This window comes from Podarcis cretensis (genome assembly GCF_951804945.1).
Source record: "Podarcis cretensis genome assembly, chromosome: 10".
Lineage (NCBI taxonomy): Eukaryota > Metazoa > Chordata > Lepidosauria > Squamata > Lacertidae > Podarcis > Podarcis cretensis.
In genome coordinates, this window is record NC_137179.1 from 53,660,478 (window position 1) to 53,680,993 (window position 20,516).

Sequence of the window (20,516 nt, forward strand, 5' to 3'; positions counted from 1 at the left end):
TTCACTTACAAATCCAAGTAGCACATCTAATGTACCTAAGTTTTCAGTACGATGTGCAGTTTGGGTTGCTCAACCACAGAAAGATTACGTTTATGGGTCATGAAGATGGAGCATAGCTTTATAAAAGCTCATAAAATTAACAGTCTGGAGGACAAAGGAGAAAATATTTTCCATCTCAAAGTAGTAGATCTCAGGGTCATCAAACGACATTTGCAATAGGTTCACAACACAGAGAAGAAAACATTTTTTTCATGCACTGCATGACTAACATCTGTAATTTATTGCTTTGCAACTAAAGAGGAATGTACAGATTGAATGACAATAGAAATATTAATGGATATTAGAATAAATAGGAACAATTTGTATCAGGGAGCAGCACATGATAAAAAGAAGTGATTTTCAGATGCTTGGGTTTTAGTTACCTTCCTGATAACCTGTCAGATCTTTCCATAGACCTCTGATTGGCTAGTACAGAGCACTGACTGATAGACCAGATGGGCCTTTGCTCTTAGCCAACAAAGAAAATCTTACAGTATTTTGACGGGTTTTGGAACTATGCCAATTCATTTGCTTGAAAAGAAGGTAAAGGGGCTGGATTCAGTCCTATAAACCCTAAATAGGTCATGGGCGTGGTCCTTCTAGGCTGGCATACAGCAGATCCAATAAACTGCAGATCCATCACACAATTCTGAATGCAGAGTTTTGTACCCCTCTTGGAAATAATCAAGCTGAGAGTCCAAGTATTATACCCATGAGTGGAAGTCAGGACAGACACCCCAGAGCATATTTTGTGTGGTGCAAAGGGAGGAAAATAAACTGAAGCCCTGTTCTACAGGTGGCATTCACAATGGATATGACCCCAGGGAAAGACATTACCTTGGGACTGGACTCAGACAAATTATGACTTATCATGATGGGAATGTTTTTTTTTTATTAACCATAGTTTAGCATTACCTCCCAACCCAAAGCTATGGTTAATCTTACCAATGGCTTGTTGTAACATAACCAATAGTTTGAAGGTGTTTCAAATAAACCACAGCAAACTGGGGTTTGACATAACACTAAACCACCAAGAGGGAAAGGGCTCAGGTTACACAATGGCATAATGCAACAAAGAAATACTTCTTTCCAATATGCTTTGGTGCAAAAAAAATAAAAATCTTTTTACTTTGTAACTGTTAGTAAGGTAAAGGGACCCCTAACCATTAGGTCCAGTCGTGGCCGACTCTGGGGTTGCAGCGCTCATTTCGCTTTACTGGCCGAGGGAGCCGGCGTACAGCTTCCGGGTCATGTGGCCAGCATGACTAAGCTGCTTCTGGGGCGAACCAGAGCAGCGCACGGAAACGCCGTTTACCTTCCCACCGGAGCAGTACCTATTTATCTACTTGCACTTTGACGTGCTTTCGAACTGCTAAGTTGGCAGGAGCAGGGACCGAGCAACGGGAGCTCACCCCATCGCAGGGATTCAAACTGCCGACCTTCTGATCGGCAAGTCCTAGGCTCTGTGGTTTAACCCACAGCGCCACCCGCGTCCCTTTGTAACTGCTACTTGGCACCAAAAAAATGCACTTCTGCTTTGGCTACTGTTTAAATGATTTCTAATGAATGAATTGGGGTGCCAGTGTCTGCTTTGGAGAATACGAAATGAATGAAGCAGAAACCGAAATTCGGAATAGTAAATATCACTAGAGCTTATCAGTGACACTATCTAATATGCCTGCTGGTCCAGGCGCCAACATCTCCATGTTGGTAGGGAATGACAGACTCTCTACATATACAGACTGTTGTCACTTTATGCTGAACACATGGAGGCCAGGAGAGTGAGGCCAGTAAATGTTTTGAGGTTGCTGGTAGGCTATGACACAGTCCCCATCCCTATGCATTGTATATGAGAACATCATGCGATAAAGGGGTTCTATGATGTAAATGATAAGCATGCCACGCTACTCTTCCTCGCACTAGGGGATTCAAAGTGTCAACTGCAAACAGGAAAGCAGGTGTAGGCTACTTTGCAATTTGCTGGAGCATAAATCAGGCATGAAAAATATGGGTCACTGCTTTGAGCTGTAATATTTCCCCCTATATTTCATCTCCTTTGTGAAAGGCATCTTCCCCATGCAACAGACTATTCAAATTTCTGCAAATTCCCTGCAAAAAATCACTACGAAAATGGTTCACTGCCTGCAGATCAAAACCAAACGAATGAGCCCTTTCTGTCCAACAAGAGCATCAGAATACAATTTTGTGGTTTGGGGAGAAAAGACAGGAAGTACCAGGAGGTTTTTGACTAAGCAGCTGAGACAAAGAATATCGCATATCCACCTAGCTCCTCTTTCACGCTCTATAAATCATGTCTGCTTACACTATAGATGCTGACAACTACCAAGAGGAGCTGCCAGAAATAGCTTACCTGCAGTTAGTAAAACAAAACAGAAGCTTCCAAACAAGTTTCCCCAATCAGTTTAATTAAGCTCAGCCCTGACATATGCAGCTACGTCTCGGGCAAGAGGGCCTGATGGATGGCACCGAAACATTTTACACAGCAAACATGTTTGCTATGTGTGCGTTGCTGCTTTCCTCAGCAAACATGTGAAGTATAAATAACAAACAGATAGCTATCTTTAAGTTGTATATATGTCTATGGCAGTGTTTCTCAACTGGGGGGGGGGGGATATGGCCCCTTGGGACCCCCCCGGCAGGGCCGGGTTTAGGTTTGATGAGGCCCTAAGCTACTGGTCCAGCTTTCCTTTGTCAACAACAAATTGTCACTGTTTTTTTGTGCTGAATATATGCTATATTGTAATTTATGGACCTAAATTACATTTGTACATGCTGCCATGCAACCAGTCCATGCAGAATGTAGGCACCCTATATATAGAAATGAGCAAACCAGTGATATTTTAGGGAGCAGGCTAGCAGGCTTACACCATAGGAGCCTACAGAACACAAAACACTGTTGTTGTATGTAGGTTTTATTTTATTTGCTTTTTATCTTATATTTTGGAAATGTACATCCAGTTTTTTTCCCTTTAATTTTTTTGGGGACCCCCCAAGAGAGTGGGGCCCTAAGCTATAGCTTGTTTGGCTTATACGTAAACCTGGCACTGCCCCCCAGGATATTCCAAGGGGGCCACAGGTGAAATTATATAAGTTATATAATTATAAACACTATAAATAAAACATGTTCTGTTTACAAACAAAATAGCTACCTTTCTACTAGTAGGACAGAGGAGGAAAGAAATAAGGTTGGAAGGGGGCCACGGTCAGAATAAGGTTGAGAAACATTGGTCTATGGAATCCCTGATTGAGCAAGATTTCATGTGCACAGATGTTTAAAGATGTATTCGTGCCTGTTCATCATGCACACTATAGATCAAAGGTTCTGAAACTTAATTGGTCTACCATCCCTTTTTCAGGAGAAAAAAAATTACTCAGCCCGGCCCCCGCCCTCTGGAAATCTAGTATGACCAGAGTGAACTCAGTCCGCACTGTTTGAGGGGCAGGGCCAGCGCTGCAGCCTGCCTGCCATTGGCCGAATAGGCAGGCAAGCTGCAATCTACTTCCTGGGCCTGAAGGAAACCCTTCGCCTCCAGCACAACCGCTGGATCCAGGGGAGGCGTTATTACCATCCCACAAGGGCAGCCGACCTGGCAGTTAAGTGCCATTACAGAAGAAGAAGAAGAAGAAGAAGAAGAAGAAGAAGAAGAAGAAGAAGAAGGGTAGTAGTAGTAGTAGTTTGGATTTGATATCCCCCTTTATCACTACCCAAAGGAGTCTCAAAGCGGCTAACATTCTCCTTTCCCTTCCTCCCCCACAACAAACACTCTGTGAGGTGAGTGGGGCTGAGAGACTTCAGAGAAGTGTGACTGGCCCAAGGTCACCCAGCAGCTGCATGTGGAGGAGCGGGGAAGCGAACCCGGTTCCCCAGATTACGAGTCTACCACTCTTAACCACTACACCACACTGGCTCAATAGATGAAGCATGTACAGTTTATCAAAAATTTCTTCTCTTCCTTCTTTATGCTTCCACTGCCCCCTTATTTTTATTTAATACCCCTCAATTGCACCCAAGATTACCACCACCACCCTGAATCATTCCAGCGCCTCCAGGGGACGGTATTACCCATTTTGGGAAACACTGCTTTAAATCCAGGGTTCCCAATAGGGTGATTGCAGACACCACAGCAATCACACACATACACACAATGCTTACAAAGCACACTGCCCCTTGAGTTATTTGGGTGGAGATTGTTAACTGAGGAGTTGGGATTGGGGTGCTGACTGGGGCTTTTTTCATCTGTTTTTAATTGTGGGGCTTTGGGGGTGTATATATTCTGCCTGTGTTTTCTTCAAGAAACAGGGAGCACCTAAACATCACCAGTTTTTCTTCTGTGAAACATGTATTTTATTGTGCTCATGACACTTTTCCAGATTCCCAATGTGCCTCTGGGCCCACAAAAACTTTATGTATATATAGCAAGATCACACCCTCCCTCTCATTCCAGGACTGCAAATCACAAGTACAGTGGTACCTCAGGTTAAGTACTTAATTCGTTCTGGAGGTCCCTTCTTAACCTGACACAGTTCTTAACCTGAAGCACCACTTTAGTTAATGGGGCCTCCTGCTGCTGCTGCGCCACCAGAGCACGATTTCTGTTGTCATCCTGAAGCAAAGTTCTTAACCCGAGGTAATATTTCTGGGTTAGCGGAGTCTGTAACCTGACGCGTATGTAACCTGAAGCGTATTTAACTCAAGGTACCACTGTACGGAGAGTGCTACTGAACTTAGGTCCTGGTGGCCAGTATAAGAACAGGATTATGGAATAGACTGGTCTGAAAAAGTACGACTCTTATATGTGCAGAGAACATCTAGTGGCCTACCTATAGGTAAAGGTAAAGGGACCCCTGACCATTAGGTCCAGTCGCAGATGACTCTGGGATTGCGGGGCTCATCTCGCTTTATTGGCCAAGGGAGCCGGCGTACAGCTTCCGGGTCATGTGGCCAGCATGACTAAGCTGCTTCTGGCGAACCAGAGCAGCACACGGAAACGCCGTTTACCTTCCTGCCAGAGCGGTACCTATTTATCTACTTGCACTTTGTGCTTTCAAACTGTTAGGTTGGCAGGAGCAGGGACTGAGCAACGGGAGATCTGTCACTGGGATTCGAACCACCGACCTTCTGATCGGTGAGCCCTAGGCTCTGTGGTTTAACCCACCGCGCCACCGGCGTCCCAGTGGCCTAACTATACATTATGTTAATTGTGTGGCTCACTGCCATGTCAGGGATTTGAAAAACAAAACAAAACAACAAAATCCTAGGCACGGGCCAATCAGGAAGACTGCAGCATATTACACATTACATTCTCTGTATTTTACTTCATTTCTGTAAATCACTTCAGGGCTTACACTGCTTGTGGGAAGCAATTAATAAATTTAATAAACTAAACTTCAGAGCTAAGGCTGAGAAAATGCCACCTTCGGAATTGATTGCTGTTTCTTTGCCACCGCGGCACAGAGTGCTATTTCCCCAGCAACACGTTCTGTGAGACTGAGCTTGCTGCTCAAGAAACTACTTGCCTTTCCCCCCCCCCCTAAATATGTTTTTCTAAGCATATCTACTGCTCTAAACCTATTTACAGCTCATGCTGAATGCGTGCGTGGGTATCTCACCAAAGGTTTGCCTACCAAAGTTCACAAAATATTACCTACCAAGAGGAGTAGAAAAGTATGCAAGGAAGGGTGTTGGCATTTTCCAGCCAAGACCCACTCTTACCGCACAGCATGTGCCACTTTTGCTGAGGAACTGCTTCCTTGAAGGAATAGTACCCGGCCCAGACCTCCGAGCCATCAGGCAATTGGGCCTGGGCCTACTGAAACAACCTTAAGCAGCCTGTTCCTCCCTCCATTCAAAGCAGTGCTGAATAAACTGAATGCCTCTTGTGCAGATAGGTAATTTTAGACCCTGGACTTAATGCTCTTATGGAGATCTTACTTCCGCTGTGAGACAAACTTTTAGCATTTCTCTTTCTCTCCCCGCCCTCCACCATTTCATGCTTTTACAAATGCTTTTACATTCCTGCTATGTTAGAGCAAAACAACAACAACAAAAGCACACAGTATGCCAATCCTAATGAAAGAAACGCTTTGAGCATATGCAACTTTAAACTCACATCAATTATAGCATCATCACGGACACAGGAGGAAAACAGATTTGCTTCCGCTGTCCTGACTATAAACATGTTTAGGAATAAGCACCATTTTGTTATTCCAAAACTGTAAGGTAAAAGGTAAAGGACCTCTGACCATTAGGTCCAGTCGTGACCGACTCTGGGGTTGCGGCGCTCATCTCACTTTATTGGCCGAGGTGTACAGCTTCCAGGTCATGTGGCCAGCATGACTAAGCCGCTTCTGGTGAACCAGAGCAGCGAACGGAAATGCCGTTTACCGTCCCGCCGGAGTGGTACCTATTTATCTACTTGCACTTTGACGTGCTTTCGAACTGCTAGGTTGGCAGGAGCAGGGACCGAGCAACGGGAGCTCACCCCGTCACGGGGATTCGAACTGCCGACCTTCTGATCGGCAAGTCCTAGGCTCTGTGGTTTAACCCACAGTGCCACCCGCGTCCCTTAAGCATCAGAATAGCTTAATCTAAAACAAAACAAAAGAATAAAGCTAGGAGAAGAAAAATCAAGTTTCAATTTTAAGTAGCAAGAGCTCGAAAAAGGTATTAAAAGGAATATATTAAAACAACAAAGTTAGTTCTTTGAGACAGAAGAAAATGCATTGATGCAGCCGTAATAAATCTTGTTCTCTGTCTATATGGATGATATATCTGTGTGCATTTGCGGGCAAGGTGATATATGAAAGAAACAGTGTTTAAGTTGACAGAGAGCAGCAGATTAACCTGACATTGAAGGAGCCAGGAACCGTCAGTCAGCTGTAATAGGACTCTGATATCATATTGACACAGACCTGGAATACACACATAGAGCAGAAAATCTTATCAAGGCAGCATCTTTCACAGTCCGTGCCCAGGAATTTCCAAGCTAGCTATTCATGTTACTTGGGAGAAATTACATAAATTATTTTTTAGTACTTGGGAGCAAAATTTTGCTTGAAAAGGCAAGAAACCCCTTGCCCATACTACATCAAATTTCCAGAAGCAATGGCTAACATCGAGCCTTTTAAGTCAGGCCTTTAGAGTTTAATGGGTTGCTAGTTGTTGCATTGAATGCATTGAATGCATTAACAATGAGAAGGGGGGGAGGGACCCAATCTATGCAGATTCATTTACTAGCTATATTCTTATGCCAGTTTTCTCTCCTCTGGCTCTTATGTTCCACTTGCTGCAACTGAATAAAACTCAGCCAACTGGCAGGCTCATCAGGCACCAACCACCAAGTGCAAGGAGTCTTTTTGTGTGTGTCTGCATCTAATCCTGCCTCTTCCTAAAATTTCTTTATAGGTGTGTTGTTGTTGTTTTATTTTTCTTTTGTAAATCTACCAAAGAATAAAATAAAAATAAAAATGGACAAGAATTATATGTTATTCTTAATGCTTTAACTTGAAAGCTCTACTAGTCGATAATATTTGCATCCGAAAAATCTACGTGGAATTTCTATTTCAACCACAGTCAGCAGTTGACTCCAAATACATCATTTTCTTATTGTGTGTCTGCTCTGCTCCCTATACAACTGAAATAGAACCAAAGGCTGATGGTATACAAAGACTGTACTACTTGCAATGCTAAAAAATTCATTGTACATAATAAATCATAGTTTTAAATACAATGTATTGCAGATGGTAAATGACTTTTATTCTTTTCCATGGCCATATAATCTTGACTTTGCCTCTTGTGGGGTTTCTGAGAATGCACAGAGATAAGCAGAATTTGTTGAAGATCTGATAAAAAAAAATCAATGCAGGTTTGATTAAAGAATCAGTCTTATCTGAGAAACGCAGTAATTGGGCCCTCAAGCAAGGCTGGGGTCAAACTACCTCAATGTATTGCAGATGGTAAAATAGGTTCTGGTGTCAGATTATGTTTTATATATCAGCAGTTTATTAAAGGCAACATCTACATTACCTGAGGAAAATATGTGTATTTCAAAACTACATAGGATTTTATAGTAGATGTTTATTCCAATAAGTGTTGGAACTAAATGTCACAAAAATCCATAGACCACATAATTTGCTTACATCATTGCAGGTGCACATTTAAAACAACAGAAGGTTTTTTAATTCATAGATAGATAATTCCACCAGAAGGGCAGTGGGCTGTATGTATTTATGACTAGGCATATCCTTCAAGACTTCGAAGTCAAAATCCAGGATACTATCTTCTTGTTTTTTGTTGCAAGGGAATGGCAGCCATTTTGACTCCTGTGATTTCGCACCATGGTTCCCTCCCCCCCAGCACTTTTTCGGGCATGGCACTACACAAAATTGTGGCCCTGAAAAGGGCGGGGGGAGGAATTGTATCATGAAATCCTGCGAAATCACAGCAACCCAAATGACCACTGTTTTCTCATAATAAAAAACAAGATATCCCAGTTTTTTCTGGGACACTTGTGGGGTATGAACTATGTACATTTCAATTAAACCATCACTCTCTGTAACAGAAAAACAGAAGCATTGCTGCATCCTTCAGACATCAGTGGGATAATCTGAAGAATCCATTATTCTTAGCAGTTGGGGAGCTTAAAAGAGTGTAATATCCTTTGGATCTTCATCTGTGATTTGAACTAATGAGCAGAACTATCTCTGTTTTAGGACATGATTCAGTCCTAGTTCATTTGGGTCACATTCATTTCAGCTGCAACATACAACACATGGTTAGCTCACTTCCCACTATGATCAAAAGAACTTTGAAAACAGCCGTGGTCTCACGGTCCTCACGTGTACACTACAAATGATTGCAGTGTTCAAGATTTAAGGAGCATAAAGACTTGGCAGTAGTTATTAAGATTAGCATAATATTTCTTTCTTGTAAAAAAGCCTCATTAATTAGCAACTGTTATGTTCCACATAAACCTACATTGTAATTACCACTGCAGTTACGTTAAATGCTAAATGTGTTTAGTAAGAATGTTAACACCAAAGGAGGTAGACATTTATTTTAATAATTAGCAGGCATCCGTTTGCATAAGTGGCAGTGCCCCCATCAGTACTGAGTGGCACTACTTTGGGGTTGTCTTGCAGAAAGTGTTCATCCCAAACTGGTCCATGGTCCATTGTCCATCTTCATAAATTGCCTATGCAGCTGCCTTTCTACTCTCATGGCAGGAGTGTTTTGAGGGCAGATGCCTACCTATTACCACAAAACTCATGCTACCATCTACACCGCATGATATTTCTGCAGCATCTACGTGTAACTCCCAGGTGGAAAACCTCAGATCCTTCAGATGTTGTTGGGTTCCACCTCCCATCAGTCCCTGTCCATGTGGCAAATGGTCGGGATTGATGGGAGTTGTAGTCGAGCAACATTGGATCACAGGCTCTCTGCTCCTGCTGTAGTACAAATAACCATCCAACCTAAGACACATGGAATCATAGAATTGTAGGGTTCGAAGGGACCCTGAGGGTCATCAGATCCAACAACCGCAAAGCAGGAATCTCAACTAGCTCATACATGACAGATGGCCATCCAACCTATGCTTAAAAACCTCCAAGGGAGGAGAGTCCACCACCTTTCGTGGGAGTCTGTTCCACTGTTGAACAGGGCTGTCAGAAAGCTCTTTCTGATGTTTAGACGGAATCGCCTTTCTTGTAACTTGAACCCATTGGTTTCGGTCCTAACCTCCATAGCAGGAGAAAACAAACTTGCTCCATCCCTCCAGACCCACTTTCTATGTTGCTTTAAGAAGAAGCAGGTACAGTGGTACCTTGGTTGTTGAACTCAATTCGTTCCGGGAGTCCGTTCGACTCCCGCAAACATTCAAAAACCAAGGCACAGCTTCCAATTGGCTGCAGTAGCTTCCTGCACTCAATTGAAAGCCACGTTGGACCTTCAGCTTCCGGAAAAAGTTCACAAACTGGAACACACACTTCCAGGTTTGAGGCGTTCGGGAGCTGATTTGTTCGGGAGCCAAGTTGTTCAACAACCAAGGTACCACTGTATACAAAGTGATACATAAAATCCTCCCTTCTAATCCTTTGATATACACATTTCCTAACTTCAGAAACTTTACTCAGTGTATCACTTTGAGCTATCTCCCCCCCCCCCCCGCATCATCAAACTTGGGAAGAGGCACAAATGCCTTCTAATACAATCGGCGTTTCTGCCTGAGAATTTAAAATGAAAGAATGTACAACGTGTACTCAAGCTTCCTCAAATAAGAAAGGCATCATTAAATATTGCTGAAAGTTTGAACTGCCCCCTTTAATCGAGGGTTCTCTGAATACTTTGTAAATACAGTGTGCCTTCAGCCAAAAAAAGGAAAGAGGCTTCCACGTGGCAACACATCCTTGCTGGCTCGTCGCACACATGATTTGCTTTCCGTCAGCTCCCTGGCACATTACTGGCCTGGCCGAGGCGTTTCATTTGCTCCATTACACTTGTGCCAGTGGTAGAAGAAAGTATTTCATTCCCTCTTTCGTAGGTCAAAGACTAAACCATAAATTGTGTCCGTGTGATATATGCCTGCATCTTTAAACAGGAGAAGGCAACAGCCCCATTTGCTGTTCTCACATGAATCACAATCTGTCTCTCTGCTTTCTTTTTCTGCAGTCAGAGGAACCCAGCTGCTAAGTGTCTCCATGCATACCACAATACAGTCTGATGAAATTACAGGTTTTCACTACAGCCTGGGGCTAGGCGGCTTCGTGTCTCTTTTGGAAACCATATATTAAGCCACCTTTTCCTTTCAATATTAGTGAAGGTTGTTTTCCTTTTTATAATTTTTTTTTTTTGCATGCTTCCTCCCTCAATTCTCAAAACAATAAAGCAGGGGTCAGCAAACTTTTTCAGCAGGGGGCCGGCCCACTGTCCTTCAGACCTTGTGAGGGGCCGGACAATATTTTGAAGGGGAAAAATGAACAAATTCCTATGCCCCACAAATAACCCAAAGATGTGTTTTAAATAAAAACACACATTCTGTTCATGTAAAAACACCAGGCAGGCCCCACAAATAACCCAGAGATGCCTTTTAAATAAAAGGGCACATTCTACATACTGTACTGGTTCCCAGACTGTCTGCAGACCGGATTTAGAAGGTGATTGGGCTGGATCCACCCCCTAGGCCTTAGTTTGCCTACCCATGCAATAAAGCATTTCCAGATTGTTTAAAGAACATTATCCAAAGAAAAAAAATGCTTACAAATAGTGTAGTCAGCAAGGTTTGTTGTTTTTTAAATTAAAAACGGAGGGCTAAAATTTCAACAGCCTCCTTATACTTTTTGTATTAAGAATTATTAATCACAATAGACCACAGTATCCCCAAATATCCTAGTCAAGGATGGCACAATCTGTCAATCTGCCCAGTGAAGTGGCATAGGAGTGAAGTCATGAAGGCATAGGAGTGAAGTCTGAAGTACTGATTCTTACACTGGAAATTATTATTATTGTTGTTGTTGTTGTTGTTGTTATTGTTGTTGTTGTTGTTGTTGTTGTTATTATTATTATTATTATTATTATTATTATTATTATTATTATTGTATTAACTCATCTGGTTCAGCTCAGAAGCCTGCCGCAGGTAGCCACCCTGAAATATCTCCAAAAACCAGACCAAATTAACATGCTGGGGAAATCAGAATTTGGGGTGCACTTTTAAGAAGTTAAAAAATCTATCTGGGAATTGTGTGTGAGAGGAGCACAGTCCAAAACAAAAGCACAAATAGTTCCACATGCCCAAGCTAATGTCTTGTATTTCTCAAATGGCATCCTCCCTGCTGCACGGCAAATCCCTTTTGAAGCTTAAGGGAGTTTCAAAAGCAGTTTGCGATATGGTCTTGGAGCCTGCTGTTCAAAGGAAAATAATCAACAATCCAACTGGGAGCAGCCATGCAGCTTTTTGGAGTCTAGGCTTTGTTCCTACAAATATTCTGTGACTTCTTTTTTGAAATATATATATATATAATCACGAAGCTGACAATTTTTAAAAAAAATGTAAAATATGTTTCCTTACAATAGTTCGGAGGATGATTAGTGAACAAGATACAGCGGCAAAGTTTGCTGTTAACAAGAAAGCTGAACAAGCTTACTGCCACTGCTTTGACAAAGAACGGATTAGGGCAGCATGCCTGCGGTTTTGATTCTATTTTATAGACCTCGTGGTTCTAAATCCTGAGTAGTTTTGAGTGCAACAATGGATAAGAGACGGAGGCTTAGTCTAATATGTTAATAATGGGCATTCTGTCTTCAGACAGCCAGTGATTTATTTATTTACAACTCAAAGACTCTGTCTTACTTCCAAAAATCACACAAGGACATATCCATTATAAACAAATCTGGGGGTGGGTTGGGGGGGAAATCTCAGCAGGTAGTGGCTGTAATGCAGCGTAAATTCCACTAATGGCTTTTAATGCAGAGGAAGCAGAGCTTGGCAAGAATTATGGATTTCCCAACACGAGCTTTTGCCAACCTGGTGTCCCTCAGTAGCTTTCCACAACAGTCCCAGCCAGCATAGGCTGCCCTGCACTCTGGAAATAACCTCTGTGCCATATAATCTGGTCTCTTTTCTTCTCTCTTCATAACATATAATGGTGATACATTTCTTCACCTTTGAAAAGTATAGCTAGGCAGGAAGGAAAGAGACATTTTCACAGGTCTTTATAGTGTCTGGAAAACAGTCACTTTGGTTAGCTAGCTATTCAAAACTGCTATTTCCAGGCATTCTGATCTAGCAAATTTTGATGTATTAATGTACAGGTGAGTTTTAAATAAAACTAAGCAGCACTTGCCATACAAAGTAAACAGCTTGCAATGAATTAATCAGCCCCCGTCAACACAAAACTTTGTATCATTGAGTGATTAGATAGTGAATCTGTATGTCTAGTAACGGTTGGATTCACATGTGGCTAAATAAAGGCTAATCCTAACAATGTTTTCAGAAGGACATTCCATTTATGTCAGTGAAACTGAGCACAGGGCTGTGCTGAAAGCAATTCATGAAAATCAGCAGCACTGAAAAATCGCTTGCCTTGACAACAATTCATCACCGACTTGCCCTACACCCAACACTGAATTCACCTGCCCTCTGTGACATCAGGGCAAAATCTGATTGGTATTTAGCATTTGTTATGTCATCTTGTTCACTTTGAGCTCTGACCTGTCGCAATCACCTCGATGACTAATCTGGAATCAGCGCTGTCACTCATTTGCCCGTAGTGACATTTATTCAGCCTGACTGAACTGCACAACATCACAAAGACACCTTACTTGCTATGCAACTCCCAACTTTGTTGGGATCAATTATGCAACTGATTAAGGGAGGAGAAGCAGCAGCAGCAAAGGAAAACTAGATGGCAAATCAACAGTAGCCAGAGGCAACAATGGCAAATGGTGATATAGAAATATCTAGATAAATAAGATGAAATAGAACCACGTTAAAAATTGGAGCTGAACACCCATGTGTTGATCACCCCATGTATCCATCATTGGTCGTTTCAAATAAGGAAAACAAGTAGCCACCTATGTTCATATACCAACTGGATCAATGTGTTCAGTGGCTCAGACTCCAATTCAAAAAGTTAGACAACAACAATTAAAATACAAATTCGGGATTACATTTATGGGTTCCCTAAGACCCAAGAGTCAACAAATGCAAGGCAAAATTTCTTTGTTCTCCAAATGAAGACAAGAATGCATGAAGGAACATTTTTGCTTTCTTTAATGAAACTACCTGATTGGTCGGTTCTCTTTGCTATCAAAGAGTGAGAAGATGACTTCTAGTTCCTCTCCCAAGTTGGAACACATCAAACTCTTCATCTGAACAAAGAGGTGGTGGCTGCTTGCTGGGACAGGCGTGTCTTTCTTGCGATGACGGTGCTCCATCTACATATGGCCATCAACAGAAATACACAGTCAGGTTGCAATTTTGTACTTTATAAAATTCAGCATACCATAGACTAATGCTGAAAATAAGGCTACGTTCCTATGCCTGTCCTGCCAACTTAGCAGTTTGAAAGCACGTCAAAGTGCAAGTAGATAAATGGGTACCGCTCCAGGGGGAAGGTAAACAGCATTTCTGTGTGCTGCTCTGGTTCGCCAAAAGTGGCTTAGTCATGCTGGCCACATGAGCCAGAAGCTGTACGCTGGCTCCATTGGCCAATAAAGCGAGATGAGCGCCACAACCCCAGAGTCAGCCATGACTGGACCTAATGGTCAGGGGTCCCTTTACTTTTACCTTTCTCTTGCCTGAAACATAATTTTTCTCCACCAGATCTTATTTTTAACCTCAGTCGTCAGTAATGCACATCTGATTTTTCATTAAGTAATACTGGAAAGAGATTGAAATGTTTTGGCTGAGCTTGTTCGCCAATCACTGCGTCTAGTAAATAGTGAGGTTCAGTTTATTCACTCCCTTTTTACTTTATATCCCATCCTTACTCCAGTGAACACATGGTAGCTTACAAGAAAGCAAGAGGCATTATGAGAGTTGGTTGGAAGCCTCCCAACCAGGCAATACACCCATGGAGGGCGTGAAGAAGGACTCAAAAGTGGCCGGCTGGGGAAATGGGTGTAATGTTGAAAAATTCCAGAGGGTCAGTTAAAGAGGCATAAAGACTTCTATTTGGTCCCCATCCCTGGTGTATAGGATTGCAAGCTTAGAGAACTGGAGGAAAGTGGAAATTTACTTACCAGCCTATACAGCTCTGTAATACTGATCTCCTCTGGATCCACCATAGCATATTCCTTTCTTGGTACCAAGTCAAGTCCTAGTTGTCTGCAAGGGAATATGGAAAGTTTGGTTGGTAAAGGACATGGGCTAGAACCTTCTAAAAGCATAGTTAGGATCTCTTATTCTTTTTATCCACTGACAGCTGCAAAAGAGGCAGGCGGTATAGAAATGAAATGAAATAATGAAATGAAATGAAATGAAATGAAATGAATAAATAAATAAATAAATAAATAAATAAATAAATAAGCACTTTGTTCCACATGATTGCAAAACATGCATCCAGTGCAATATTATTAGAAACAATTATTATTAATCCCATTTATATAGAGCTTTTAATGGTTGGCCAGCATCATTTATTTGAATGCCAATTTCCCACAGGGAACCATGATCAACATCAAAACGTTTCACACAATTCTGCAACCGTTACAAGACCTAAGAAAATTTAAGTAGTCATATAAGCGATGCACTAACGAAAACATTTCATAGTAACAAATATCCAACAGAGTTAAACAACAGTCTGACAACAAAATACAGCATCGTTAAATCAGATAATAGATGCATATTCAAAACTAAATATTGCCCCAGCAAAAAAAAAAACCCAGCTCTAAACAATACCCCACCCTAATGTTCAAAGTATTCGCATGCAGTCGTACACTTAATTATTTTCTAATCTAGCACACTTATTTTGGATGTAAAATACTGGTTTGCAAATGTCAAAACAAGGACATTAGATGTCAAATAATAACATTAGACATTAATAGTTGAAATCCCTAGTTGAAGTAGATGACCCTCGGGATCCCTTTCAACTCAACAAGTCTATCCTTCTATTATAAGAAAGTAGCACAATATGTAACGGAGGAGAGTATCAGGTCATAGCTGCCAGGGCGGAAATCATAACAATATACATTTTGGAAACATTTTTTAGCTTTTGGTGTGGGATTCAGATTCAAAGCTTTATCAGCTATTTGTAACCCTGCAGGATATAGGGAGTCCCTGTTTGTCCTGTATCTTTTTTCTGCCCGTGCTCTTGTTTCTAAAACTTGGATACAATGTGCTTATTGCATGAGGGGAGATGTCTGTCTTCCAGTACACTGGGGATTACTCCCCAGCTACAGCCCTCCATGAAAAGGTTCCTAGAGGGGCCCAATTTGGGAGGCTGTCTAAGGGGCTGCACTGAGAAAGGAGGCTGCAAGGCCTCTGAATGTGCCAGTTATTTTATCCAGGCTTCGTTCTGCAACTGGTGCAACAAATGGCGAGGAAGAAATAATCAGGTAGCAGATGGCATAAATCTGAATAACTCACCTGCCTAATCTTGTGATGCATCAGAAACACTTAAGTATCTTTGGTTTGCAAATTGTACAAGCAGCTCCTTTAATTTAGAAGATTAAAGCTCTCCCAGGAATATGTACAGATGCCTGCCACCTTGCCTCTAAAACAACTGGTGAGCAAAACGCTTTTAGGAGGAGGCAAAATCTGTGCAAAACTTTCTGCTTTCATATAGGAGCATCCCTATGCATGGTTTATTATCTGGATTTATCTCCAGTCTCAGCCCCTGTGAAATACGACCACATATACTCTGCTGCCACCCATATTCTATTCCATATTCTATTCACTCTCTGCCTGCTCTCTAGCTTAATGTGCATTGCAGTAAATGATCGATTCTCATGCAAGCCCCTTACGTGTTATGTGCTCAGACAAAGGCAACAAACCCTAGTAAAGCAATCCTCATAGATGACAACACAGGAAGGAGATAATACAGAAGTGCTTACAACAATGGCATAGAAACAATGGGTCCGGCCAGGGGTACGTTTGGTTTTTTAATATTTTATTTTTTGTTGGATCTTTAGAATAGATGAGCCAGTTGCTTTTACGGATGTTTTACAGCTTAAGCACCCATTCATTTGCAAAGAAAGCACAAAACAGGTTCCCGATAGTGGGCACCTCTCATAGTCATCATTACCATCATATACTTAGATGCTTCCCATTTGACTGGGTTGCCCCAGCCACTCTGGGCAGCTTCCAACAAATTAAAACATCAATCACAGTAAAATATCCAACAATAAAAACTTCCCTAAGAAACTTGAGTCCTATCAGTTCCCTGAAAGAACATAATCCTGAACTTTAATGCCTGGGTGCTTTCAGCCTCTGTTGCCATTGTCCCAAATAATTTTGAGATGAGAGAAGCCCACTGTGTTTATTTTTTCCTACAGCATCGTGTCTAGAATAGAGATGAGCTGGTTAGTTTTTTCAAACCCTGCAAGGTGCTGTCAAGATCAGTGGGAGTCTTACCTGGCAACATTCAGATCACATTCAGCGTCAACACATAACAGTATGAATTTTTCATTTCCGAAATAGGTGACGGTATTATGCATTTAGTAAAAGCGAAGTGAAAGGCTTTGATATGGCACGGGTTTAGCAAGCACAGAAACACAAAGGCTTGTTTGCTATAAAAACTTTAACACGGCATGTTGATTTACTGTATGTCTGCAAGCAAATATTCAGATGAGAGCAAAAGGCAAAGGTTTTCTGAATTCCTTCTGCCTTTGTGGAATTTTATTTTGCCCTTTATAAATTGAGATTGTCCGTACAGATAGAAAGCAATCTGGCTGTGCCCATGGCCAAATGAAACTGAATTCTGGTGCAAGACACTCAGCTGTTTTGTGATCTCAGTCAAGAAGAAGCATTAATGAGATTGGGTTGTACAGTTGGAGTTCCACTTGTGCAATAGGCTTCTGTTTCCTCTCCTCCCTCACAAACCCCCAAAATCTGCTCCAGAGGCTCCTCTAACACTTCGGAGCTTATTTTTATGGTATTGGGGGTGGGGGTGGAGGCAGCAGTAGAAGAAGAGGAACAGGAATTTCTGTTGCTGTCAGGGGTTCAGGAGCAGAGACACAGGGGAGAGAGGAAACGGAGAGCGAAGGGGAAGAATCTGAGGGCAGCGTAGGGGAGTATGACAGTGGCCCGAGAGATTCCATGAGCTTCTCCAGCGATTCAGAAAATTCCCAGAGGGGGGGCGCTGATGGCCAGGGCAAGGGGGGTCCCAGGGGGGACACACCAGAAGCAAGGGGCCAGCGGGGACTCCCAAAGCAGCAGCGGGAGATCAGGACCAGTTCCCCCACCAGAGCAGAGTGGGGGGGAAGAGTCTCATGAATCAGGGCCAGCGTCTCCTCCAGTAGGGAGAGAAGATGAGTCAGAGCTGGCCACGCCCCCATCGCAGAGTGAGGGAATGGAGGGGAAGTCAGGTCCAGCTAGCCCCCCCCCCCGAGGGGGGAAGCAGTGACAGGAGCAGTGTAACGGTCAGGAGAAAGGTTGCTGGCTGGGCGCGCGCGCCAAGTTCAAATGTACAGGCGCGCGGGACAGCAGGAAGCATGGATTGGGAGCCAGGTCCTAAAGCACGCCGGAGGCAGGGGGAAGAATCCGGGGACTCAGCATCAGAAGAGTCCTGAAAGGGCAACACCCCAGCGGACAGGCGGACCCAGAGGAGGAAAGAGCAAAGGAAGAGGTGGAGCAAGGCTAGAGTCTTAAACTGGTGTCTGGGGGGTGGAGATTCAGACGGAGCTTCAGCGGTCTAGGGTTTAAGATGTAGGGCTGCACGCCGCGGCTTTGAAATCGAAACTGCGTTTCAATAAAGACTCTTGTATATAACAACGGACTGGCGTTGGTCCTTTGTGAGCTGGGACCTCGGGCAGCCCTGACAGTTGCATTTTAATAAAAAATATTGCAAATGTAAATGCACAACAATGCTTGAGGACACCACCACTATGGAGGCCCCATCATACACTAATCCAGGGGAACTGGAGTCTCTTGCCCTTGCTGGAATTGCATGCTGCTAGGGGATGTGTGTAAATACACATACAGAGACAGTTGTGAAGGTCTTTCAAAACCTCCTGGGCAGGTACCAAATGGTGGGAAAGCCTTATGCAATCCTCCTCTGTTGCACGGAATATTTGCACTCTCCAGTGACGTGAGAGCACACATCTAACTGGATGAAGTATGACAGCAGGGTGAGCAGGCAGCACTTCATACTTCTTCTTCTTCTTCTTCTTCTTATTATTATTATTATAATTATAACACTGGTCAACAACAAATTTGTTGTCTGCGTTTCTTCAGCTGATTTAGGACAAATCTGATGTGCTGAATCCAAAAATCACATTGGTTTTGCTCAATCAGGTCAAGTTTTTGAGCTATGGCCACGTCATTTTTTTACATTTTTGTTCACATGTACGCTTGTGTGGAGCATTTTAGAAGAAGTTGGTGGGGGTAAAATGCCATGTCGAATAATTGTTTTGATTGGAAATGATTATTTTAATGACAAGAAGTATTCAGGTCCAATAGTTCTGGGTGATTATGTCGAAAAGGGATCAGTTTGATGTCATAAAACCTCGAAATCTTCCATAAATTGGTGCAGCAAGGCATAAAGTTGGGGGATCAAAACCCCTGGCTCACTCGAGTACACTGAAGGAGAACTATGAAGGGGTGAAGTATGTGCTGGAGAAAATTGGTTATGATCAGCATAAGTGGTTTATTTGTGTTGACCTGAAGATGGTGAACTTTTTGTTGGGACAACAGTCTGGCTTCACCAAGTACCCATGTTTTCTGTGCATGTGGGATAGTAGGGATCCTGCTCAGCATTACACAAAGAAGGACTGGCCTGTGCGGGAGGAATTGGTGCCTTGCAGAAAAAGGAACGTCATCAACGACCCTCTGGTGGACAGAGACAGAATACTCTTCCCACCGCTGCACATCAAGCTCGGCTTAATCAAGCAGTTCACCAAGGCTCTGGACAAGGATGGTGACTGCTTCACTTACTTGTGCCAGGCTTTTCCAGGATTGACCATGGAGAAGTTGAAAGCTGGCATCTTTGACGGACCTCAGATCCGTCAGCTCATCAGAGATCCAGAGTTCGGAAACTCAATGAACGAAGTGGAACTGGAAGCGTGGAAGGCATTTGTTCTGGTAGTGAAGTACTTTCTTGGCAACAATAAGGCCAGAAACTATGCAGAACTTGTCAACAACATGCTGACTGCTTTCAGAAACCTGGGCTGCAACACGAGCATCAAGATGCACTACCTATTTTCACATATGGACCGGTTTCCTGAGAACCTGGGTTCAATGAGTGACGAGCAGGGGGAGAGATTCCATCAGGAAATGAAAGAGATGGAGACCAGGTATCAGGGTCGCTGGGACGCAGTCATGATGGCTGACTACTGTTGGACTCTGAAGAGAGACCTCCCTGCCGCTGAGCATTCCAGGAGTTCCAAGAAACGGAAGTTCAAGCCCTGAAGTTTGAAAAATGGTGAAGCAACATGCAATTTACGTGTACTTACCTTTATCAATGCCCACCATTCAGTTTACAGTAATCGATGTTTCTATCAGGTAATCAATATATATTGTTGGAAAAACATTTTTTTCTCTTAAAAACATATTTAGGATGATATGTGTTGTCAAAAATCAGCTGATAATGCCACAAAAATGTAATCGATTTTGTCACAAGATCTGATTTTTTTTCAAATCAACATAGCACAAAAACCTGACCTGATGGAGAGAAACGGATGCCATTTCCTGATTCAGCAGTGCAAAAATACCCTAAATCAGTTGTAGAAATCTAGACAACATTCAAAAAGTAAAAAATTGTTGCCCAGTGATCATTGCATTGTTAAGTTGCCTGTACAACAC

At 42.6% G+C, this 20,516-nt stretch overlaps 1 protein-coding gene across 5 annotated transcripts in view; it reads right to left on the reverse strand.

Annotated features, from left to right (window-relative positions):
• The window catches only part of DOCK4 (dedicator of cytokinesis 4), a 265,492-nt gene that overhangs the window by 139,429 nt on the left and 105,547 nt on the right, over positions 1 to 20,516 (reverse strand). For all 5 annotated transcript variants that reach the window (XM_079994015.1, XM_079994018.1, XM_079994016.1 and 2 more), the window contains exons 7-8: positions 14,801 to 14,885; positions 13,842 to 13,993 (exon numbers count right to left, since the gene is read on the reverse strand). In XM_079994015.1, coding sequence (XP_079850141.1) covers positions 13,842 to 13,993; positions 14,801 to 14,885 — 237 coding nt within the window. The remainder of the gene's footprint in view (positions 1 to 13,841; positions 13,994 to 14,800; positions 14,886 to 20,516) is intronic.